Raw genomic sequence first — 26,073 nt, forward strand, 5'->3', positions numbered from 1 at the left:
TTTCTCTTCATAGCTAAACTCAGTTTAATCGGGTTGGCAGCTAAATTATGATGCTAAGCCATTTTTACTTTTCTCTCTTATAATATAGTCTTAAAATACTTTACTGTTTTTTAGTAGCTATGCACATTGAACTACGTAAAAAGTACATATATTTGATTACTCTCCTAACAGGATAACCGTAGTATTGAACCTCTGACATATGGCCGCATTGCTTCCTACTACTATTTGAAGCACCCAACTATTGGGATGTTCAAAGATCAGCTGAAACCTGAAAGCAGTGTTGAAGAATTGCTCTTAATTCTGACAGTAAGTGATGATATTTTCTTAATTTATGCATATGTAACTCATGACTTTTAAAGACATTTAGAAGTGTATGAAAAAACATCCTAAAATTAAGAAAAACCTTTCTTCCATGATTTGTTATTTATTTTTTTGGTGTTGTTGTCATTGTTTTGAGTAATATAACTGAATCACTTTTGATGTTTCAAGTGCTTGGTTGGATCAATATATCAAAATTATTCCGCACATCTGTTTCTTTTCGGTCTATTTGCAGTCTTCAGAACATGTACAAATTCAATGTTTGATTGTTTGTGTTAGGTTTGGTAGAATACTGAAATCCCAGAGTAGTAACTATATCATCATCTCGTACTTGTACCAGAGCCATAACTTTGTCCAGCCTTAATAAATTTGGGTACATTTGAGGAAGGTCCATATCCTATACTGCTTTCCTTTCAATCTTCCAGGCACCACACATTTCCTTAAGTCCTATTCTGCAATAGCACCAGCTGGAATGGTTATTCTGGTGACTGTTCGGTAATGAAGTTCAATGCAAAGCAAAAGGTCTCAGGGTACAAATTCAGAGGTACAGAGTACAGTGTAGTGTGGTAGTATTACACATCATCATAAAGGAATCATATTTTTAAGAATTTAGGCTTTTAGAGCTACAAAATCTTCTGTGTGAAGATAGTGTAATTCCACTTGTACAAACATGTATTTGGGAGGAAGAAGTACCACAACACTATCCAGAAAAACCTAAAATATATTTCTGCCCATATATGATTAACTGTATTACATATATTATACTAGTGGCCTGGATTATTTAATACCCGGATTTCTGAAAGTTGACCTCAAAATCAGGAGTCACATTTATGTATGTTACTTGTATGTTTATGGTTTTGGCATGCTGTCTTTTCTGAGGGGAAATACAAGCAGGAAGATGAATAAATAAATAAATAAAAATTAGTGCTATTCAACAGTTTTTTTCATAAAATACTCAGTCAGCATTTTATGAAACTAGGAAAGCCACTTTTCTAGTACAAAGACTTTCTTCCTGACAAATTTAAATCACCTGCTGCAAACATTCGGAGTGTTGCAGCTCAGAAATAAAGGCCACAGTAATCTTTTGTAATGGAAAGTGTTAGACAATCTAAATAGGGGTGTTACTGTCCCTGCCGTATCTATTCTTCTGCTGTCAGAAAACATTGTACATTCTATGAAATAACATGCAGTGTATTCAGCTGAATTCAAAATGATAGTCTTCCATGATTCCTGTATACTTTATGTGTAAAATGACTGATTTTTAAAGAAGAAATATCCACAGGGATCACAAGTTAAATAATATAATATTCAGTATTCAACGTGAGGGCTTTACTCCAGCTGCTGTCTTTTTAAAGTGTCTTTTTCTCCCTAGAGAAAATTGTCTACACAGAGAAACTTTTTTTTTTTCCCCAGAAATATTTGGAGAGGAAAGCTTGAGAGCAGGATTAGCAAAGATGGAGGGATGTTTCATGACACTGTGTAAGCTAATAAGTAGCATAGGGAAGATGAATGGCACAAGCAGATCTTACTGCTGTCTGTCTTATGCCAGGGCTCCTCATCCTTGTAAACGTCTTACATATATAAAGCACAAGGAAAAATAGCTAATGTTGCAGACAAAACCCAAGTGTAGGGCAGAAATTGTAAAGTGTAAAATGTATTAGTTCTTTCTGTGTTGTTGGTTGTTGGTTTTCATTTTTGTTTTTCTGGAAAAGTAATTTTATGAATTGTCTGTTTACAATCTTAAGAGGAATGAAACTAAAAATCAGCTAGGGGTCATGCATGCCAAATGTGTCGATTTGAAAGATGGCAAGCATGTGCGAATACTGGATGCCATTATAGCTGACAGTTTTTCCCATATATGCAGATGTTGATTTTCATAATTACTACTGGAATTACTGTTCATTCTTGTTAAAGGTGTAAATTGGAAGGTTTGTTTCAATTCAATGTAGTGCTGAAAAGAATTGCCATTTCAGCAGAGTTATTGCCAAGGATTTTTTTTTTCCACTAAACACTGTGAATTAATGAGTTTTATAATTACGGCAGTTGCTTCACACCTCTATTGTTAACCAATGACATTGCATCTGCCTTGCTCCACTGGTGCCCTCCTCCTTCTCATTGAAGCATTTAGCAGTTTTGGCAATGGGGAATTACATGGCATGGGGTAAGTAGTCTAATTAGGTATAAGTGAAAATCCTTGGGGAAATGGATATTTAAAACGTAATTTGAAGAATCTCTTAATGATGCTGGAACTGAAAGCTGTAGTTATAGTAAAAAAAGGCTTCTTGTTGCAAAACGTGGTTATAATTGTGATTATTCCAATTATCAGTCAGTTTTAAAGTTTTGAATTTTGGACTGTATTGTTTAAAAATAACTGTCCAAAACATTTCTCAAATGTAGTTGCAGGAATTTGTAGACATGATGTATGGCATTGATCATAATCTTGCAAACTTTTAGACATTTACCAGCTGGCATGATGTATATAAGGAAGGCAGAAGTGTCCAACTGTAACAAAGAAAATCCTAACATTGTGGATTTCCTTTGCTGCATTGTTAGCGCCTATCTTGAAAAGGTGCAACAGTTTGTTTAAATCAAAATCAGGAAAGAAGTAAAATTGCATTCAAGAGTTCAGAAAATTGTGATTGTTTTAAAGGCTTTAATCTGAGTGTGATTAAGGGATTTTGAGTTTCAGATTATCCTGTAATATTAATGAGAGAATTATGGATTGCGTAGGAATGAATTGTCACTGAAGCTTTGCTGCTTACATGAAAACGTAGTTCTGAGTCGTTCTGTTTCCACTACTGATGAGTTTCTCAAAAAAGTAACTTGATGGTAAGATTTGTTTCCATTTAGTAGTCAACACCATTCATAGTCTTCTCCAGAATCTATTCTTTTTCTCTATCTTTAATTTATCTTTTCATTTGGTCATCTGGTAGTGTTTTGCGAGATCAAATGTGTTGATTCTTTTTCATTATGGTTGGGTTTTGATACTTCCTTTTCATAAACAGGAAAATGGCACATGGCAACTACCCTGCAGACATTTTAGAATTATACAGCAGTAAGTGATGCAGATAAATGGGGTACCCTTCCCTTATGCTTTCCTGACTTTCAGTAAATCTATACTTGAGGTGTTTATCCTGTTTTGGGTTTGCAGGCAAAGTACAGATTCATTTACATCTGTAACCAGTTTGTATTGAGCCAGTAATTTTTTCTGAGAAAAAATATTTTATACTTTTTTGTTTGTTTGTTCATTTGTTTGTTTAAAACTTTCCTAGCTGTGCTTCAGGCAGTAGTAATCTAAATGTAGTAGTCTTAGGTAGCAGTAGTAAGAGTAATCTGAATCACTGTTGAGTTATGGTGTTTCTTGAATTAAGTGTTATTGAAGAGAAAGTGAAATTATTACTGGCAGGCTGGAGTTTCCTGAGGTATGTGAAGACTCTCTTCTCTTATTCTGTAAGTTAAGTGCAGATGTTAAAACAAAGATCAAGATGAAAATCAATGAAAGATAACAAATTTTTGTTATTTCCTGTACTAAAGTAGCAATCGGCACAAATTCTTTTGAAATCAAATGAGGTTTGTTGTATTTTGAAAAAAGGATGTTTGTCTTGGTGATGGATTAGAACTGTGTTGGTAAGATCTACTAGCTTCAGAACCTTTTGTGGTTTGCTGCTACTCTTACCTGATTTTCTGGTTGATATTCTTATCTATTGAGCAAATACTTGGTAATTTCTGTTTGTACCATACAGTGAAGGAGAAAGCATCTTTCAGTGCTTGTTTTATCCCCATGTTCCTCCTTATTTCTGTTTTTGTATTCCAAAAGATGAAACTGGTTGTTCCCTTTTTGCTTATTGTGTCTTTCATGTAAACTGACTATAATAGATTGTTTTCCTTCCAACTGGATTGCTTAGGGACAGAACTGTTTGGTATTTGTGTTGTAATGGGGCATATGTATCTTCCTGTGCATATTATATATGTGGCCAGGTATCCACATACCTCATTTCCATATTTTTATCTGATGTCTGAAATAGCTTTGATACAGTGGCTTCTGTTAGTATTTTGAAACTCCAAAAATTTGGCATCACTGAAATAGAAGATTTGGAAGGTGAAAGGAGGAGATTCATGCAATTAGCCCTCCATCCCAGATACATAGATAACAGAAGAGTGGAGTTATAAATGCCTTATCTGTCTTTCATTACCTGTACTATAAGATTATAAATAACTAAACTGTAGCTTTATTTTCTGTTCATTAACATAGTTCAATCCTGCTCTAATCAGGGAAACGTGCAGGCATTTCTAAATACTTACCTTCTCTGTCTAAAACAGTTTTACTTTCTAAGCAGGAAAGTCTTTCTTTAAGCCTGTCTTTAAGCTGTTGTTTCCTATGAAGGGGCCACAAAGGTTTTTGACTCAGTGATGAACTGTGTTGCAACTGGTTTTCAGTTAGATGCCATGACAAATTAGTGAGTTACAAATGCATTGTCCAAGAGCAAACAGTGTGAACTGTTTTGTGTAACACTACTTGTTAAGCCATGGCAGAGACATTGATTTTGCATTGTTTTGAAATACTGTTTTTTTTCTGCTCTATGAAACTTTTCAGAAAAAAAGAAAAGAATTAAATCATTTTTTCTAAGTCAGTCATTTCCTGTTTTACATATATGTTACATTGAACATATGTTTAAGCTATGTTTTTCTTTTTCTTCATGGCATAAAGGAACAGCAAGATGATATTCATTACAGTGGTCTTTTTAAATACGGTATTTAATTCTCAAGAATATAAATACTTCATCAGAACCTTTATATCAAATGAAAGGCAATTATGTTACATTCTAACTTTTAGACAACTTAACACGTTTGATTTCACATATATTGTATATCATTAGTAATATGAGCATAACTACTGCGGCCACAGTATGACCAGGAATGGGCCTCAGTTATTTAGCATGACTTCTGATAGCAGTAGAAAACTGTTACCTCTAACCAGTTAAATATTTTCTTTATAATGAAGCCCTGTCTGGGGCTGTTCAGTTGCATAAATTCCATCCTAAACATAGTAATTTACAGGACCACATACATAACCTTCATACAGCCTGTATTGTCTGTATTTTAATATTCAAAACATTTATGCTTCGGTACTTGTGCACTGAGAACATTCAGAGAATAACTGTGTTAGAGGGAATAGTTAGAAAATGAGGTTTGATTTCATGACAACAGGGCAAAACTCTGTAGTGAAGTTTAATGCCATCTAAATTTCTCTAACCTTATCCACTGTATTCCAGACATATTGTATTTAGCAGAAAGCCTGAATTTTATTTTTTTTTTTTTTCAATAGTCCCAGTAGGTGGAGCAATTTTGAATATTGAAGTACTTGGATGTAATCATTTTTGTAACATAATGGCACAACAGTTTCTTATTTTTCTCTTTTCAAGTGATTGTTAGATTTTTAGTTTGAAAACATTGTATGCTGCCCTCCTTCCCAGAAGAGCACAATCAATTGGTAAATCAACATGACAGTCTCCACTACTGGCAGCTAAATGTGACATAAGTCTTGCATTTTTACAGCATCAGTAAGTAAGAATTACATTCAAAACCAGAAAATATAAACCCTTCCCATCTCCACACATGATGTTCTGATTAACAAATCTTTTTTCTTTCTTCTCTGATCATAATGCAATTTTTGTCACTACTTGCCAGTCTGAAAAACTGGATCAATATCCAAACAAGTTAAAACGTATTTTAAAGATTAACTTAAAGGCTTCTGACATTCATATCCCACTGGGCTTCAGGATAAGAACTGTTATCTTAAAAGTATTTTAATGTCTTTGATTTCTAATTATATTTAGTTTTTTGTTGCTGTTGTAGTGCACCATCCTCAGAAAAGCTGGTAGAAGTGTGTATAACTATGAGAGTGAGAGCTGGTAGTTTGAGACTGTCTCAGATAGCTGTGGTAATAACTGTTAATGTCAGAAAAATGGGAAAATAAAGTCCCTTTTCAAGATGTACAGTTGCAGCTATAGCAACAAAGCTATAAAACTCCTATTTACTGCTTTGGTGAGCCAGGAACTTATAGTACTTTTGTCTGCTAAGATAGGTTGTTCTTGTTCTGCAGATGTGAACATTGGCTGCTGTCTATGGAAAATCAGTGCTTGTCTTTGGTGTGTATGTGCTGCTGTGCAAGTTCAGTTAGAGCAGACTTGGTTTAGCTGGCTACTTAAAGCTGCAGGTGATTCAACTGCACACCAGTTTATTATATATATATAATATATAATAATATTATATTATTATTATCATCATCATCATCATCATTATTATTATTATCTTCATCATTATTATTATTATCATTATCATTATTATTATTAAACTGGTCTCTAGTTGCTAGTTTCACTTTTACTAGAATTTTATTGTTGAACTATAAATTACAGAAGTTATATTGCTGATGAATTTGTTTCCTCAGAAATAGATACATTTCGTAACAGTAACTCAGCCTTACTGACTGCTGTTTAAATGCTCAGAAATGTTTTAATCTGTTGGAAAAGAAGTTACTGAACATACTTGTAAAACTGTTAAGGAAGTGGATTTCATGCTGTCTCAGGATCTGAAACTTCTGGATGAGGAGCTGAAACAGTTTCATCATATAAGATTAGTATCCAGTATAAACTGTACTTTTCACATGGTGGTTTTAAAGAAAATAAAGATTATTGAGTGGTCCTTAATGAAGTATGTGACACTTGTAGATTCTTTCTTTGTCTCATTCTCTTCTTTTTTCTTTTCTTCTGATAGTACCTGGCTACCTTCAGAAAGTTGAATTTGGTTTTAAATCTTGATGTGATCTATTATTGCAAATTAGAAATTGGTTCTCATCTGGAATCCCTAGTATTTACATGTGCTTTATTTCACAGTTACTTAGGTAGGTCTTGCTCCCAACAGTTCTTGAAGAAACTGCACAGATATTTTTCCTATCAAAATGCCAAAACTTTTCTTAGCATTTGAAAAAAAGTGCTATAATATGCTTATACAGCATATTATATGTATATATATGTATATGTATATGTAATACTTATTACTATTAGAGGATGGTCAACTTGCTTTTAGAGAAGAAACATTTTCAGGTTTTCTGCTATGTCAATTTTTTTGTTTGTTTGTTTTTTCCCAGAAGATAAATACTTTTGTGTGAGTAAAAATATATATAATTAATGCATTGCTGTTTCCCAATCTAGTGTACTGTTATTACCCTAACAACTGTGAAAACTGAAATTATGCACATATCTAAGTAGTTTTACCTGAGACAATGTTTAAATACAACTTTATTTAAAAATTCTAGTATTCCCATAGAAGAATCAAGTGAGATGCCACCGATTTCCTTGGGTTGCCCACATCCCAGCTTCCTATTCCATTTCCTTTCTGTCTTCCAGTGGAAAAGATTAATAAGCCATCAGAGATTATTCAAACTACTAGTTTTCAAAAAGTAAGCATGTTCCTCTCTCACCTTAAAAGGTAATAAAATGGCTAAAATCCCTATCACAACAGGTCTCTTCAACCCTTTTCTCATAAAGGGGAGGGTACATGCTACTGTATTTGGTTATCTTTTTTTGGTTTATACATGTATACCTGCAAAATATTTTGTAGGTACAATTGGTGTATACAATATTAAGAAATTTTGTCATATGAACTTATGAATATATGAAATAATTGATTGCGCATTGTTCTGTAGGCTAATTAGATTAATTCAAACTCATGTTATTTGCTCAATGCAGCAAGCAAATGTAAACAATGTGAGATGTAGATAATAGATTGTTTTTTCCCTTTGTATCTGATTTTCTTATTGTTTACTACATGAAGTCATAGATACTAATTTTGAATACTTCTTCTGCTATAAGAATGTGTGTTTGCTTTCTCTTGATTCACACAGAACAGATGGATGCTTGACTGCCTGCTAATCCACAGCTGGAATGGTTTCAGCAGTTTCCACGTTGCTGGGTTAGAGTGGCTTTTCTAGTGGACTGAGAGGGCAGCAAGAGAGGGATATCATTATTCATCAGTATCCCAGTGGGATCGCTGCCAGCAGAGATTAATTTTTTCTGTTATGCTTGTAAAACAAGCTCAGGTGGAGTCTCTAATCCTCAGGGCACGGGTGGCAGATCAAGGAAGATGCTACAAAGCTAGTTAATTTTCAGATTCTAGGGGAAACAGAAGCTCTGTTAGATGTATAAATACATGATTGCAAATTTAAGTAGCTCAAACCCAAATGGGATCTTCTGAGACATCTGGTACTGAAAATCTCTGTTTTCTTTGTCTTTAGAAAGAAGTTCCCAAAACTTTAAACCAGAGGGAAAATACATGCAACTCTTTTAATAATCAGTTATCTTTCCATACTTATGCATATATATGTGTAAATATAATCCTAGCTTTGGTCAAAGGTTTGTATTTACAGGTAGAACAGATTTAGTGTAAGTCTGTGTAGGTAAACTGTGCTTTCTGTGTTCTCACAAATCTTTATGCAGTGAAGATCATTGAGAAAATTATCAGTCACCATTCAGAAAGGGTTAGATCTGTCATAGTAATGTATGGTACATCCCATTTGGGTAAAGGAATGTTCTGGTAAGGTCACATGTGGTACAAGGCCATTTTTAGAATATTAATCACTTTACCCAAACTCTGGTCATTCATGACAAATTTTGGTTAGAGCATCCTCAAATCAAGCATACTAAAATACTGACGGATAATGTGTATGTTTATTAGCTTTCAGAACTTCATTGTTGTTGTTGTTTCCTTAGTGTCTGTCCTTCTTTCACACCGCTGAAATTATCAAATTCTGTCTCTGCATTACCTGGTAGCTCAAGATCTTCAAAATTTCAGGTCAGATTTTAAAGAATGTTAATCTGCGTAGCTTTACTGAAGTGAGTGCAGATATGCCCGTTTTTTATCACCCTTATTAAAATTTACTGCAGCTGTCACTTTCTGTTACAATTCTGAGTCTTTTACTGTTACATTAAACTATTTTCACTTGTAACACTGCTCAGAGTGAAGCCAGCAGCATTGGCTTCTTGCAAAGGCACTGTACATGGAGGCACCTTCCAAGTTTCTCATGTATCTCTGCCAGTTCATATTGTTCTTCAAGTCTAAGCTTGAGCCTCTCTTGAGGAGAGGCCACTAGTCATTTCACCACATGATGACAGGTATTCATGCCTGTGAATTTCTTATTTCCTTTCGTCTCCAGTAACATAGTAGTCTATTTCTGGAATTTAATCCAGTACAAAAATGCAGCAGTGTGCATTTGTGCCTCCCCACTAGGGGAGCTGCCACAGGACAGCACAGCTGAAATCCAGCTCTCAACATACAGAGCTTTTACAACTTGCCATTAACATATACAGTATGTATGGGCCCATTTCACTTTAAGAATTAGTAACACTTAATTCCTGTCTCCACGCGGAGTTGAATTAACTTATTGCAGAGCTCTGTTAACTTCTTCCCTGAGTCTGGGCTCTGCACTTGAAGATCCCAATGGAGGATCAAAGCCAAGGATAAAAAATGACTGATCATTTTCCCGGGGAGAATTACATGCCAAGATTTGTTATTAGACTTTTTATTGCTGTCATCATCTCAATCAGCATTTAAGCCAGGTAATTCAGCCAGAACTCAGCTTTGAAATGTGAATAAATGTCCAAATGGAACTGAACTAGATTTCTCATAATGATTAGTCTTTTGAATAAAGTCAGAGATTTTCCTTTTTTGTTTTTGTTGTTCACACATTACTGAGTTCATGTACAAAAGAGGAGTATTACTGCAGAAATTTCAATACAACCAAAACCAGTTGTTTTTAAATCTCTCGCAAAATATGACTTGAGGTTACATAGGAAGAAAGTTGTAGGTCACTGTCCCATCTAGATATTAAAAAATAAATAAATAAATACATAGATAGATAGATAGATAAATAAATAAATAATAGAGCATTATGCATTCAGAATGTGCAGGTTCAAAGCATTCTCATGAAAAGTAATGGGAAAAGTCAGGCATCTTGGAGAGCTGAAAACCTCAAATATACCATTTCCAGTGATAAAATGTAATTCTCTCACATCACTGTAATTCACCTTATAAATGGAATTTATACCATTCAATTTATATTTATTTGCTATGGTCAAAGTAACTTATTTTAGGAGGATGATGTTTATACCATACCAGTTTCAGATGTTTCCTCTTATTTTTGTCCTCCTTTATTCTTCTTTCTCTGCATTTACTTTTTCTCAAATTGTCAAGTGTTGCAGGCTTAGTGACTTAGAAAGCTAAATGAACTAAAGCAATTTTTAGGAGCGATCCATGCATGATACCTTGAAAATACCTACACATTTGGTGGAATAATGAATGTTATTGTAAGAATGGTTTTTTTACTAGAGTTGGCCCAAGACTTAACCTTAAATTATGATTGTGTTCATAAACTTCACATAATATGACTTTTGAGAGTTAAGGCTTGATGGAAATCATGAGTTCATTCCTTGTTTTAATATGGCTTAGTAAACCACACAATTTAAAAAGGAAATGATTCTGAAACAAAATGGTTCTATAAGTGGTTTGTTTGTTTGTTTGTTTGTTCTACTATTTGGTAAACCAACTGCATTGATTTTATTATCTGTTTCCATGTCTTTTTGTACACTGAATCATAAATTCTCTCATAAGCTTAAAAAAAGATGTTCTGGTTATTACAAAAGTGGTAAGAGCTTTTTCCCCACATCAAATTATTATTACCTACAGTTCTCTCTCTCATATGTGCTGACACTCTTGCATTTTCTTTTTGCCTCTCCATGCTGAAGCAGAGGTCTGTAATTTAACTTTGTACGTTAGAAGTTGCCCAGTCTGCCCATTCACTCCCTGGAATTGGTAGCTAGTATCGTTGACCTCCTATTGCTCTGTGCACAGTGGCAAAGGTCTTTCCAACTCCTGACCTCTGGTCAGCAGGAATGTCATCAGTAGTTTGTAGTTTGGACATTTTAAGTAAGAGGTGAACTTGTGAAATCTAAGCCCTTCAGGATGTTTTTAAGTGATCACTCAACTGTTTCATTGCCTTAGCTTGTGCCTCTTATGATGTCTTTAGCTGTAGAATTACTGGTGTTCATCAGATGCAGTTATTTCGAAAAAATATGAAACGTCTGTTTGAAGTGAGAAGTTTGAGGAAGCAATTATATCTGATCTATATATTTTTATATATATATATATACCTTTGAAATAATTTTAAGCACTTTTAAACCATATGTTCTTAGAAACTAAGATTGTAAATCACACCATTGAAATATGCTCATTTTAAATCCTAAAACGTTGTTATAATTGATTATTTGTAATTTATATCAGATATGCTTTTTTTTACATTATTGCATGTCAGTGGGTTTTACAACTTTGTCTTCAACTACTCACACTCAGTGGCAAATTTACGGCTCAGTAGTTTCCTCCTACATAATTAATTAGATTGCCTTTGCAATTTGAATTCTTTTATACATACATCTTTCATCTGTAAAAATGTTTTAACTGCTAATGTGATGAGTTAAAAAGTTAGCGTAGTATTTGTTTCAAGCAGTACTGAGCAGCCATTATCCCCTGGATATTGCTCTCATTCCTATGCACATCTATTTTCCTCCTATCTTTTTTCCAAAAGCAGAGAGTTGAGGGTGCACCAGCAAAGATTGGATAGGAGAGTTCGGACATGACCTGGTGGGAGGCTAGTGCCAAAGAGGAACCCCTCCTCTCCAGCCAGGGCCAGCTGCTCCCGCCCCAACAGTGTCCCGCTGGCCTGGCATAGCTGTGGTATATGGTAAATGAAAGCAAGAAGCACGTTTAGAAATTGTCTCTGTGACAAGTTATACCATTACACAGCAAATATATTTTCTCCAATCTTGTTCTGTGCATTAGCACTGCCTTCCAAGCTGCCCTGAAACCTAGTGTCACTTTTCGCTCTGAAGTCTGTCTTCAGAGTATTTTGTGCATCTGCTATCTACAAGAGGCCTTGCAGTACAAACGTCATAACAACTTTGATAAGCTAGGAGAAATGACTTTTTTTCCTTTATTCTATCAATAAATCTTGCATAACACATAACATTTGCTCTTAAATGCCTAGCATTTGTTCTTAAAACCTGTAACTATTTATATGTTCTTATAACTGTCTTTAACTGTGAAGTTGTCTTTGACCTTTTATGCACAGGAGTCAAACAAAAAACAAACCAAAACAAGCAAACTAAAAAACATTAAAATGAGTTTGAATTATGTCCCATCAAATGAACATATATGTTTATAATTTACCAATAAACTCTGTAAAATGGGAGCTTATAGTGGAATCACTAACAGAGATATACTTTTCAGAGTAATAGTTCTATCAAGCACTTCACCCTGGCTTCTTTTTTAAGAATGTATTTTCTCACATTTATTTCTTTTCTGAATATAAGTAGATGCTTGACTGAGTATCAGCTGCCTGCCATTATGTATCTGTGTAAATTTAATATCTATCCTTATAAATCAAACACATACTTGAAAATGCAAGATAAAATATAGTATAAATATACTGGTAATAATACATGCATTTGTAGTTGTGCTGTCTCACAGTACAGTCTTGGCAAGAGAACAAGCAAAGGAGGATTAATTTGGGAATTTTAATCAGGCAGGATTTTTTCTGTATAATGCAGTAAATGTACGGTCAAGTGAAACTTTTTTCAGCACGTGAATGTACATATATGTATGTTTGGGGTTTTTTTAATTGACATTATTTCAAATGTTTGTAAGTACCGTAGGTTGGTTATCTTCAGTTTTCTCACCTTGATAATTTATGGATTAAAATGTGGTCTTTTTCACTCTGAAAAAAATGTGCATTGAAACACCTTTGAATTTCTGATAGAGAAGTTGTGGCAGAGAATGGAAATGTACCATATAACATATTTTTAGTGTTAACTGCAGAACAGCCATTAACAAATCCTGCGTTTATTAGAGCTCTTTTTTTTTTTTAATTCTACATGCTAATATATGATATATGCAGTCCTTTAGCTTGTACTCAGACCCCCAGGCGTAATTTAAACCAATGTTCAGGTAAAGAAGATTCATCTGCTATATTAACTGAAAATGATTCTCATCTTTCTCATCCTTTCTTTTTTTTTTTTTTTTTTTTTTTTTTTTTTTTCCTATTCTGGTAGTTATTTCTGATAGTGGTTCACTGGAGGCACTGATTTTTTAACAGTTTAGATTAGCAGCTGTTAATTTTGCTATCACATTTTCTAGTAACACTTTACCCTTGTCTCCTCCTCCTCTCTCTGCACCAGAAACTTGAAGGAGAGCAAAACACATCACAGGTTTTTAAAGTTCAGAATATGGTGTCTTTGAATTGCATCCATGCAGAGAAAAGGAACATACATACAGTTTGTCAATTCTAAGGTAGTTTCCAATGCAGCATCACTAAATAAAAGACTCAGGTTCAGCTCTGGAATGTGAGAAACTATTTTTGGTTTGTTTTAGACCTTCATTGTTACAAATTAATCAACTGCACTTTAAAGTCTAGAACTCATTAACTTTATTCGTTTTACTGTTCCCATGACTGAAACAAATGTAAAATATCCAAGTTTACTTTAGATACTCCTTGATCTCATTTCTGTCTGTTCTTAATATGTATCCACTCTTACAGACATGTGAGAAAAGGTACTTACTTGGGGGTTAAGGTATTTCAGAAGGTTTACATGTTCTATAAGTCTAGAGTTCAGCATTCACTATAAATCAGTAATTTCAGCCAAGCTTTTATATGTTGTAGGTAGATGAAAAATCTGATGTTTTCTAAACCTGTGGGCACTGTGAAGCCTAGTAATCAATATGTTGGGTACATTATTTGAATTTCCATTTGGTGGGAGTCCTCAAAGTCTTACTTGCACGTGTTCTAAGGATCAGGGTGTGATTTGGTCACACAGATGGACAGATGCTGAACTGAATTTGAGAGAGAAGCATTCTTATTAAATAGTCATTCAAACTAACCTGGCCAGCTCATTAGTACGCTGAGATCTGGGTCACTTGAGAAATTGGTTTGAAATAAACATTCTGCTTCAGTTTTTTTGTTGTACTATTAAGCAGCTGGATGAGACACTGAGCAATTCAAAACTGGCGGTAGGTGTCAGGGTAAGTTAAGGTGTGGTATGGTAGTAGCCCATACAAACATGAGGAACAGAAATTTGAGAATAGTCTCCGGGAAGAAGGAATGAAAATAACGAATGTCTGAAAGTAATAGACCAAAAACAAAGAAAAAAGAAAGAAAAGAAAAAAACTCTTGAACATGGATTTTAAAATGAGTTATTTACTTTTAGAATGATTGAAAACAAAAGAGTGATGATAAACTGCATATTTGGAACTCAGTGTTGTGTGATCCAGAAAGGACTCTAAAGAGTGTGGGTGATATCAGGCAGGAAGCAGAAATCAGTTATCAAAATAGCCTTTGGCCTTTTAAAATATACCTGTCAAGCTTATGAAAGCATATGTGTGGCATTTCTCAAAGGCAAAGCAAGTCACTGTTTCTCATATAGCCCAGTGTTGCGTACAGGGTGAAGTGTTGGTTGATTTCAAAATGATGCAGTTGTCTCTACTGCCCAAAGGAATACATTATTGGGAAAGTCCAGCACAGACCATAGGATAGAGAGTGCTGTGACACAAGTGCCAAATGCTTAATTGCAGCTAAAACTCCTGGTTATCTCTTGATATCCACAAACAAGTTATGTTTAATTCTGTAGGATGTTTGTAAATGTATAATTGTATTTCTGCAGCACATAGGCAACAGTAGCCCTCATCAACATAAGAAAAAGGGAAAGTGAAAAACGCACAGCAGTGCTTTGTAATTCAACTGTAAAGTTTGTTTTGACTTCAGAATTATAATTAATGATTGAAATGTGGTTTGATCTGTTTCTTTATCCATGGAAAAGCAGTATTCAGATGCAGCGTACTAAAATACCATATATTCTATGTTGTGTGGAATAGTTGAGTCTACAGCCTTTCCTGAACAGATTGAGAGTCATAATGAAAAGGAAAACTAAAATGAAAAAATACTGAGTGAACAGCAGGTCCCATTTGAGGTGATTACAAAGGATGTTTCTTTATTCTGTCTTTTCTTGTGCAACCTGAAAACAGTAGCAGGGGGTTACGAGCAGAGTTCATCACAGAGTTGTCAATCACTGTCATTTAACATTTTGCAATGGAAGATGTCTTTATTCAAGGACAGCTGGGCAAATCAGAGAAACAGATTTGCAGTTAGTAGTCTGTCCAGCCTACACTAAGCAAACAAGGACAGGGCAGAAATACTGGCCTCTCACATAAAAATATAATGGACTCTGCTGACCTTGGTGCCCTCCATTCAGCTTTATTCTCAGTTGTATAAAAGCTTCACTACCCATTCTCAATTTCCTTTAATTACCTACATGATGCAGATAAGAAAATGAACCTCACTTACTTACAGTCAGTGATCACAAACAGGAAATTAAGTAGGCAAGTTGCTTAAAATAAGAGGAGTGTTTTGGAGGTAAATAAAATGTGTGCTGGGGGAGAATTAGTGAAAATGCATTTTTGGGAGCACCAGTTGGTCTGGAGTGACTTGGCTGATCCTTCTTCTTTCTGCTACTTTAAACTGCAAAGGAAAACTAAGTAAAAAATCTCCTTGGTAAATATTCTTTAAAATATCTTTGAAGGAGAAGCAAGTTAAATAAAAAGAGTGAAGCAAACATGCAACATTCTATGGGGCTTAAAAAGATTGTGACCTTAGGTTCAGAGAATAAATGACCACAGTTTTCACAAGAGATCTAGCAGAGGCATCTAGGATTAAGCAGCAGTTCTCTTTAGACTGTCTTCACTTTTAATCTGCAGTCGAGCTAAATTAATGACATTCTGATTTACTTTTCAAATCTATCTTTCCTTTTACATTTATATCACACTTTAGATATAGTTTCACTGTGTAGGTAAAATAAATAGAAAATATGTACTGTCAGTTTTTTGAGAGAAGAGGAGGGTGCAAAGCAGCTATATAACATCTTTTTTCAGAAACTCTAAAAAAAACTCTGTTAGGACTTTAATGATTCTATACAGTACTTTGTAATTCAGTTAGGTAGTTCTGTTAGGTATTAAAATGGCAGTTTTTCTTTACTTAATTCTGCATTGGTTACCTTTGTGGATATTTAAATAATATGGACATTCTGGAAGTCTGATTAGAGACTGAATCTGTAGCTTAAGAGGAATATAAAACATTACCATTCAAGCTACCCAAAATACTTTTGTGATAGAATAAATATATTTGCATAAATTACAAATGGAAAAAAATACGTCATATTATAAAAAGTCTTACTTTACTTGCAAGTTTTATATTTTAGAATGATCATTCTCATTCCAAACAAGAATATGTATGCATACATACAAGTCATTGTACTCTGGACTATGTACATAGTACTCGCAGACTCTGCTGACCGTTCCTGACTAATTCTGAGGATGCTTCTGTTGAGACTTCTTACTTGCAGAAACAGTGGATCTCCCTGTCAATAGGAGACTGAAGTACTGCTCTGACTACACAGACAGGCTTGTTCTCCTCAGCCCCAAGGATGCTGCCAGTGATAACCACAAAGATTGTTGTGCAGCTCCCTCAAATCAAAGTTTGGGGCTCACAGTTTGATGTGAATGGGTAGCACAGAAGATAATTTTCAGCACCTACTTAACAATTTTGCTGTTTGCTGTGATTACCAAGCAACTGTTGCTTAGAAACTGATTCTCAAAATAATGAATATACATTTTAAAATCAATTTGAAATACAACCCAGAGTAGTTTCAAACCAACTGTGTTTCGATTACAAAAAGTAGAAACTGTTAAAAATGAAAATGCCAGTTATCAACTACTTTGTAGCTAACTTTACTATGTTCGAAGGTCATCTCTAATACTGCGTCCATCCAATGAATATAATTACTTCATTATTTTATTTTCTTATTTTCTAACAGAAGAATCAATGTAGAAAAGTTTTTAAAACCTCTATTTGGGTAAATATTGTTGAATATTTCACTCGCTGTTGTTTTCCCACAAACACCTGATTTTGATAAGTAGGCTATGTAAATATTAAAATGCTGCTATTTTAGCAACAGCATCTAATTACAGTAAATTAAATACAATACTTTTAATGCCTCAGAAAAGAAAAATAACTATTCTGAAGCTAATTACAATGCTTAAGTATGTTTTATACTTTTTTTTCAGAATGCTGATGAGTACACAGATCTACCTGTGAGACACAATGAAGACCAAATGAACAGTGAACTGGCAAAACATCTTCCAATTGAAGTCAATCCTCATTCATTTGACAGCTCACACACGAAAACACACCTCCTGCTGCAAGCTCACTTCAGTCATGCCATGTTGCCTTGCCCAGATTATGCAACTGATACAAAGACAGTGCTGGACCAAGCAATTAGAATATGTCAGGTATAGTTATGCATTTCAATATTTAAGTCCATTTGTGGTTTTTTTTTACTGTTGTTGTGTTTCAATATTTTGAATATTGAAAAATCTGAAGATTTCTTGCAATGTCTTGTGAGAAAACTGGCATGATGCCACTGTGTTAAGGAGGAACTATGTGCCAACAGAGATATCGTCTTTACAAAATGGAAGGTAAATGAACTTATCGTGAAAAAAAACAAAACAAAAAAAAAACCTGTGCTGACTGGAGGCATCTGTTGCCATCTCCTTTTATATGCAACAGCTTTCAGTCACTGTACTGTGGAATGCTATATATAAAGTCATTCCTGCGCAGATGTATTCCCTGCAAATTGTTATGCTGACCCCCAGGAACTATGTCCCATGGGTACATTTCTTTTTATAGGACCCTAAAGCATTCTAGTCACTGCCAAGCATAAATAAAACATGTTTTGAAATGTAATTTGGGACAAAATACTGGGTTTTTCTGTGGCTTGTGAAGATATATATCTTCTGTTTCCCAATAATCACAGAATCAAAGAGCATTCTTTTAAACACAGATTTTAAAAACAATCTGCAGGCTTGTGACTTTTATAGTTGTGCAGAAATCTCATCCCACAGAACTATGGATAGTACTGGTAGCAAGCAATCACACGTATAGTTGCATGCCTCAAAAGAATTTTAAAGCAGCAGTTTAGGTTTGCAGTAGATTACTACAACATTTGAAATGCACCATTGCAGCTACAGTGGGAAGAAAGCTGAGCTCTAGCTGATGCAGAGAACAGGTTGGCCCTCTGCTTCTGCAAGGGAGGAGTAATGGTATTTGTTCTCTTTAGCAGAGCTGAATGAGGACTCACTCAAAGATTCTCAAAGATCAGATTGTCTTTAACAAACATTTTTTTTTATCTTGCTCAATTCCATACTTGTAAAATGAAGATAGTAAATCTTTCCCCCATTTTTGTTTGCCCATATTTTAGTTTGTTCAATGAGCTCCATATTATCTACAAGAATGATGTTCTCATCTTATTTGAAGATTTTATTTCAGAAACTATAATAACTCAGAAAAGCAGCCTGAAGCATTCAGCAATTTCTTTGAATTGAAGTAAAATTCAGAATATTATTTCATACAGTATTTTGGCAACTCAGGCCTTTTATTAACTGATAAATAATATTATATATACTGTTGTCTTTAAAAGAAAGAAAGAAAGTTCCTGCTTTCAAAGAAAAAGAAAAACATGCAAGCACATTAGTATTTTGAAGTTGGTGCATGGTTTAAATCTCTTGGGAGAATATTTGTTCCATCTTATTAGTCATGCTTTCCAAACGGAGGTTAAAGTTCCCAGAATCTAAGCAATAGACAGGGTTACACTTTCAATACTGGTTGTTACCTTTTTCCTTAGCACTGACCTGCTGATGAACTCTAGGTCAACAGAGGTGGAAAAAAAGATGTTAGTTGTGAGAAAAGGAACTGAACCATGGAGGGCTCCACTGATAAACACATCCAGTGGACGACATTCTGTGTGCATGTGAACACATGCTTATACACCTCAAAGAGTAAAATTCAGCAGTTAGACAGAATTGGGTTTTGAAATATGTTGGATTTCTGTTTATTTACATACAAAATACTTTAGGTCTTAAGGTTGTATATCTAATGTTCCAATGGTGACCTGAACATAAACTGTTGTTTTTGCTGGTGGATATGTGAGCAAAATGCAGACTTCCTGTGTCAGCACTGCATTTCTGTTCCAGGAAAGTAAGTGTTTTCAAGAGCTTTTACAAGTGGTTGTTTTCTTAGTACATATATAGGGCCTCCATTCCAGGTCCCCTGCAGAGCACATTTGCCATCTTCTGTCAGTATACATAAGCAAACCTCTTTCCACCACAGGTAACAAACTTATCCACTCTCCTATGCTGTCTTCACCTAAATCAGCCTTCTCTCCCCTGCTGCCTTTCACATCTCACCCACTGCCTGACACTACTGATGTTCTTGGGCCTCTTTCTTTGCCACTGACTTCAGGCTGAGTAGAATTAATGGTCAGAAAACAATGATAATAGCATGAACCAAGAGTAGCTGATGGATTGCCTAAAATCACCAACTAAAACAGGCAAAATCCAGTGAAGTTATTCAGTTTGTAGTAGTTGTTCAGAACAAATGTCAGAATTGTTGTAATTCTAAATATTTGTAGTGTACTGTCTTCCATAATTTACCACTCTTCTCCTCAGCATATATACATTAAACTCTGAAAGAAGATCATTGTAATGCCAATAAATAAATTAATTAACAAACTTTTATGATTTTAAATTGCCCTATGTAGAAATCCCATCCATATTCCTCCTCCAGGGACAGGGATTTGAACAGAGTTGCTTAAACATTGTATGTATATAGTATCTTCATATATCCAATTACATGTATATATATGTGTGTGTGTGTATATATGTGTATTTACATATGTGTATGATATATATATATAATATTTTTCAGTTCTTGACCATTTTTGTTGGTTATAGTTAAAGCCATAAGAATCTAACAGTGATCAGCTGCTTTAGTGTAGTTACACTTGCAACTATGTTTGTTACACAAACATAAACTTCATGTTAATGAAGTCTCTTTCGGTGAAGGCAACAGGAGAGACCAACAGGTTGATTTTTTTTTTTTTGTATGGCAGTGGTAAGATTCCACTCTTCTAATAAGAAATGTAGGCAACCACTGTTAAATTACTTTTGTGGAGATTTCTATTATATTTTTATGTTAGAATTCTGTTGACCTATACTCATAATTAAACATAGAAGTCATGAGCTACAAAGTCACAACTAATGTCAAAAAGAGCATATTGCCGCGATGACACAGCATTAACCAAATTGGAGGAGCTATGGGATTGCCCCAATAGAAGAATGTAATTGTTGCCATAGAAAACTGAAGAAATACATTCTGTTACGGTTTTCCTGTAGTTAGAATTTGTTTTGTGTAGTTAAGAGTTTGTGGTAGCAAGATAAAATTTGGTATCTATTTACACAGGATGAAATACAGAATTCTTTCCTTTTTACTGCAGAAATATGAGGAATAGCAATGTACAGTCTTCTGGAAGGTAAATGCTGCCCTACTTCAACACCCAACTTTTCAATGAAGCTGAAAAGCTTGAGTGGAAAGCTAAAGAGTTTGTTAATCACTGTTGCCATCGATAAAGAATAGAAGGTTCCCATGGCTCAAAAAATTCTGCCAGTACTTCCTATAAGACCTTGGGCAAGTCACTTAATTTCTATTGTCCTGGCTAGCTTTAATACAATTATAGTAAACAGTGTATTCTCTCTGATCTTAGCACACTGTGTTATGCTTATTGAGAAAAGGTAGAGATATCAGTAGTATAGTGCTAAGTACTTTAGAAGTTGCTTAAATTCAAACATTTCTCCACTTGAAGAAGAGCATGAAAAAGAAAGAATAAAAAATCTCATGAAATGATCTGTTTAATGTTTTTATAGAATAAAATTATTACTGTAAAGACAAGACCCCATCTTTTTTCCCCATCTCTGATTTAGAATTATGTGAAATGGACTAAATCTAATCTCTTTTTTACTTCTTTTTTCAAGCCTTTTGTGACTGTGTATTCAGCGATCAGTTCTTATTCTGCTGTTCTATTGCCTATATTTGCATTAATTGAAATAGATAATTGAGGCAGTAATACTACCAGTTTCGGATTCAGCAAGGAATATTATGAAATAAATGTGACAGTTGCTGGCTTTGCATTGGGATTGGCCACAAGCCTCCACTTGTATTATAATCGTTGATAAAATATTTTAATATTGCCAGAAGGAGGACTGCCATGGAACCCAGACTTAACCTTTAAGAAGTGTTTACCTATGGATGTGTTAAACACATCTCTGTAGGGTACCTTTGCACTGAGAGAGGATGGACAAGAAGGCAGGTTCTGCACTGCACAATGAAGTGCAGTTTGAATGGGAAACATGCACATCCCCAAAATGAGGCCCAGATAGCTCTGCTGCTGATAGATGGCTCTTTCCAGGCATGATACCCCTCTGGAGAATCTCATTTAGATATGAAATTAAAAGCTCTTCAGGTCAGGCTCTGCATTTCCTTATTAACTGGATGATGATATGTGTAGCATCCCTCTACTCATTCTTAAATAGATAAAATAAATAAGTTCTTTTGGTCATTTAAATTGAAGGTTTTGATGGAATTCTGAGTGTCATCTTTGTTGTTCATGTTTAGAGCTTTCAAATGTTGCACAGCTATGCTGCCCAATTCAGCTGTTTTAAGAGCTAGCTTATGGATTATGAGTTTTTTACCCATAGAGTGGTGAGACACTGGCACACGCTGCCCAAGGAAGCTGTCATGTCCCATTTCTGGAGGTGTTCAAGGCCAGGTTGGATGCAGCCTGATCTAGTGATCAGCATCCCTGTTCATGACAGGAGTTTGGAACTGGGTGATCTTTAAAGTCCTTCCCAACCCAAGCCATTCTATGATAATGTGATTCTACAATTCTGTGAATGAAATATTTAAGTGAGTAAACTGCCGGCAGTTCTTGGCTGATGGTGGGAGCTGTTTCCACAGTTCTCAGGCAAAAGTTGGTTTCTGCCCATGCAAACACGACTGCAAACAGCAGAGGTTCCTGAGCTGTAGTTCCCAGCCTATGCAACTATCACTCCACACCGGACTTCCCATTCTTCCCAGGTGTCCTAACAGCCACTAAAACTGCTGGCCTGGGGAGCCATGTCCCTTTGGTCATTGTTTTCCTGTCTGTGAGGAAATGGAAAAGACCCTAAGTACACTTCAAGCTCTTGTGTTATCTCCTGTTATCGCAGGCATACTGATGTCTAGCTGAAAGGTAAAAATTACAGAAATTTCATGGTTGCATATGCAAGATTTGTCCAGAAGTGCTCAAGCAAATATGTAATTGCTTTGCTTAATAAATGCATTTGAAACTATAAGTAAGTGGGCAGCTTAAATGAGAGAAGTCAAATTAACTCCATAGCACTGGAGAGTATTCAGAAACAAGTGAATAGCAGAGGCCAGTGTAACAAAAACAAACAAATAAATAAATAAATAAATATGAAACCTAGATTGGAAATGATGCTCATTTATAGATAATAACAGCAATAAATAGCTTTGTAGTGATAGTGCCTGGACATAGGAAGCACTGAGACAGAAATACTTGCTGCCTAGTTTTGTTCTGTAGGTATGTATGAGGAGGGGAAGGGGAGGCTACCTTTGTCACAGCGGTGTTGGGGATTTTGCTCACTGCAGATAATTTGGGAACTGCTTTATGGAAGTATCTTGGTGACAGTTTAATGATGATTTGGTGTTGCTTATATATAATCCCTCCCCCACCCATGACAAACCTTTTCCCAGTTGGGGCTGGAGGAAATGAGTAATGCTTAACCCATTTGTGTGATCAATTCACTTAAGCAGCTACTGTGAAATGTTAATCACAACTTTAATTTGTACTGCATTAGCATTTTGATTAACTTGTAGGCTTGCTAGCACACTTGAAGCACTTTTACTCATAGTTACAGCTCGGAAATGACTTTTTGATTAATTAAGTTTGTTAGACAGCAGCTGAGCTTCCTGAATGCTAACCTTATGGGGCTAAAAGTTCAGGAGAAAGTTGCTGGGAATAACTGTTGCTGTTGAAAAGGATTCTATTGAATGCACTCAAAAATTTTATTTATTGACAAAATACTACATTACTACTTCAAGATTGAATTTAAACTTTAAAGAGGGCAGATTTAGCACAACAAAGATGCTGTGTATTTTTCACAGCCTTGGTAGATATATGTAAGCTGTGGAACAAATGCTACCTGTAAGCCATTGTTTAGGATAAAGAAACTGAGACTTTTTGCCAAAGAAGACACTTTTCTTAAAAAACATTTTATTGTATTTACAGTTCACTAGCCTAGTACAGAATATCAATTTATTAATTAGCTATTTGAAAATAAATTGGATATTGGGACTCAACAAGTTCTGAGCATGTGGGGTTATGCCCTACCAAGTTTATATTGCTACTATCACATTACATGGCTGCTGTTATCTCTGTAATACTATCAAAAAAAAAAAAAAAATCAGTAAGAGCCAAAGGGTAGCACTCCGCTAAATGTAGACAGTAAGTGATTTGTCCTTTCCCTGATTCTGATCATACTAATAATGTTACTGTGGATACTAAAGGATGAATGCAGGGATAGGAATCTTACAAAGCAGCTAGGAAGGTCGTAATTTGCATTCGTCTGTGAGACCTTACAGTGATGGGAAAATGAAGAATTAGTCTGTCATAGTGGCTAGCAGAGCATAGGGAAGAAGGAGCTGAATGTTCTTGTTCAAAAATATATCAAAGAGAGGCAAGATGCAGTCTAAAAGGAGTGCCAAACTAGTATCAATTATAATTTATTCACTATTGCTCTGATAAAATAGAAGAATTTTTTTTCTACAGGCTGAAACTGTACAGCTGAATGACTTTGATATTGATCTGAAAGAACTCCTTTTTTCCCTCTCCTCCCCCCAATTAATACATTCCTAGAAAGAAATACCGGACTAGACCTCTGAAGTGCAATAGGTACGTTTTGTACCAATCAGTAACTTTGTGACCTTAAGATCCTCTATGAGACTTCTTCAAATAAACTCCAACTTTTAGACCGCTCAGTTGTTTCTGGGGTATATAATTGAAGCATCATAACCATGATTTAGATAAAAACATGGAACTTACCATACACGTAATGCTTCAACATCTTGGAAAATATTTTACTTGTATTAGTATGATCTAACTGAAGACTAGTCCTAAGCAACAGAACTTACATTGTCATTCATTGAAGACAAGGATGGAGATATTTTGATTATTTGATATTGGAATATTATACTCAGTAAATCTGGGTACAAAAATAGGTGTAAAATCCAAATAGCCTTACCTCTCTTTTTTGTCGTAGTTGAGCAATAAGTTCAAGTATTTCAGGCATACAGAGCTTATTTCATTTAAATATTAGTTTCCTTTCTCAAGGCATCACTGCAGAATAAGGTCAGTGTTTGTCTGAGAATGTGTTGGATTTGTTTTATGTAAGCTTTCAAGTTTAAGGTGAATGTAGTTTACGGTGAATGTGGTTTTGCCTAGAGTGCTGTATACAATGGTACAGAAACTTTCAATTTCCTGAATAATGGCGCTCAAGAAGGCGCCATAGTCTACGAAGCACTGATATGAAAAGTAAAATGAACATTTAAATAGTGGAAAAATTTGAGCCCTAAGTATTTGTTAAGTTGCAGCTCCCACCAACCAAAACATTACCACAAATGGCATCATTATAGACAGTGCACTTTTAGCATGTGTAATTCTCAGCCACAATGTCATTTCGTAAATTAGCTTAGCCTCTGTAACCAGAGCAGTTCTCAGTGTTCATTTAGCTTTGTTGCTAAATATTATATAATACATAAATATTTATGTCTATATATAAATGTTAATATTTATATATACAATGTTTGCATTGATGCTTACAGTATTTAAGTAGATTGCTTAGCATATTGAGAGCTATATGACATCTGAGTTCAGTAAACTACTCCAAGCAGCATACAATTTCTTTTAAGATGCAAGCTGTGTCATTTTAACACTTCAGTAACTTATCTTAAAGAAAAAAGCTATTTAAGTCATTTGATGAAATCAGAAATTCTGCTAGTTGTGCAGTCTCTGGTCCCCTGCCACTCACCCAGTCATACAAGAGTGATCCAGAATGTCTGGCTTTCGAATGAAAGATGTGAAAGTAATACTAAAAACAGTATTACAGCTTTGCAAAAAGTTTCTAAAAGATTTGCAACCAGGATGCTTCTATTGCTAGACAAATCTCCTAAATAAGGGAAGAAAGAGTGTTAATAAGGGAACAGTTTAGTTTTGTTGTTGTTTTGTGTTTTTTTTTTAAAGACAGAGTGCTTAAAAAGAACCAAAAAAAGAGTGTTTTACTATCACTTCAGTTCCTTGCCATACATACACCTCTCCTGCACCCTGCCTCTGTCTTTTCTTTCCCTCATGACAGCATCATTCAAATTCCAAGTATTTGGATAAAAAGAAACAGACTGTAAAAATTCAGATTTATTTTAGACCAGAGAGTTACTATTTGATAATTTTTACAAGTTCAGTAGTTGAACCACTGCTCTTGAAAATAAGATAAAACTGATAGTAGATGTTGATGGTATGAGGAAAGACATAGCAAGATATTCTGATCCAGACATTTTGACGTTCAGTTCTGAGTATCACCAAAATGGAAATCTTTGTCATACCTGATCAACTATGTCATTCGTTTACTGCGCATCAGCATTTTCATTCTATCCCTGCT

General features: G+C 34.9%; 1 protein-coding gene and 1 long non-coding RNA gene across 3 annotated transcripts in view; one reads left to right on the forward strand and one right to left on the reverse strand.

Annotated features, from left to right (window-relative positions):
• ASCC3 (activating signal cointegrator 1 complex subunit 3) overlaps positions 1-26,073 on the forward strand; it is a 247,440-nt gene that overhangs the window by 207,893 nt on the left and 13,474 nt on the right. For both annotated transcript variants that reach the window (XM_015858848.2, XM_015858850.2), the window contains exons 36-37: positions 172-306; positions 17,536-17,760. In XM_015858848.2, coding sequence (XP_015714334.1) covers positions 172-306; positions 17,536-17,760 — 360 coding nt within the window. The remainder of the gene's footprint in view (positions 1-171; positions 307-17,535; positions 17,761-26,073) is intronic.
• The window catches only part of LOC107311927 (uncharacterized), a 42,115-nt gene that overhangs the window by 11,446 nt on the left and 4,596 nt on the right, over positions 1-26,073 (reverse strand). The gene's annotated exons all lie outside the window — the stretch shown is intronic.

The sequence above is a fragment of the Coturnix japonica genome, chromosome 3, assembly GCF_054131305.1.
Source record: "Coturnix japonica strain WE chromosome 3, WE-NBRP24, whole genome shotgun sequence".
Taxonomy (NCBI): Eukaryota; Metazoa; Chordata; class Aves; order Galliformes; family Phasianidae; genus Coturnix; species Coturnix japonica.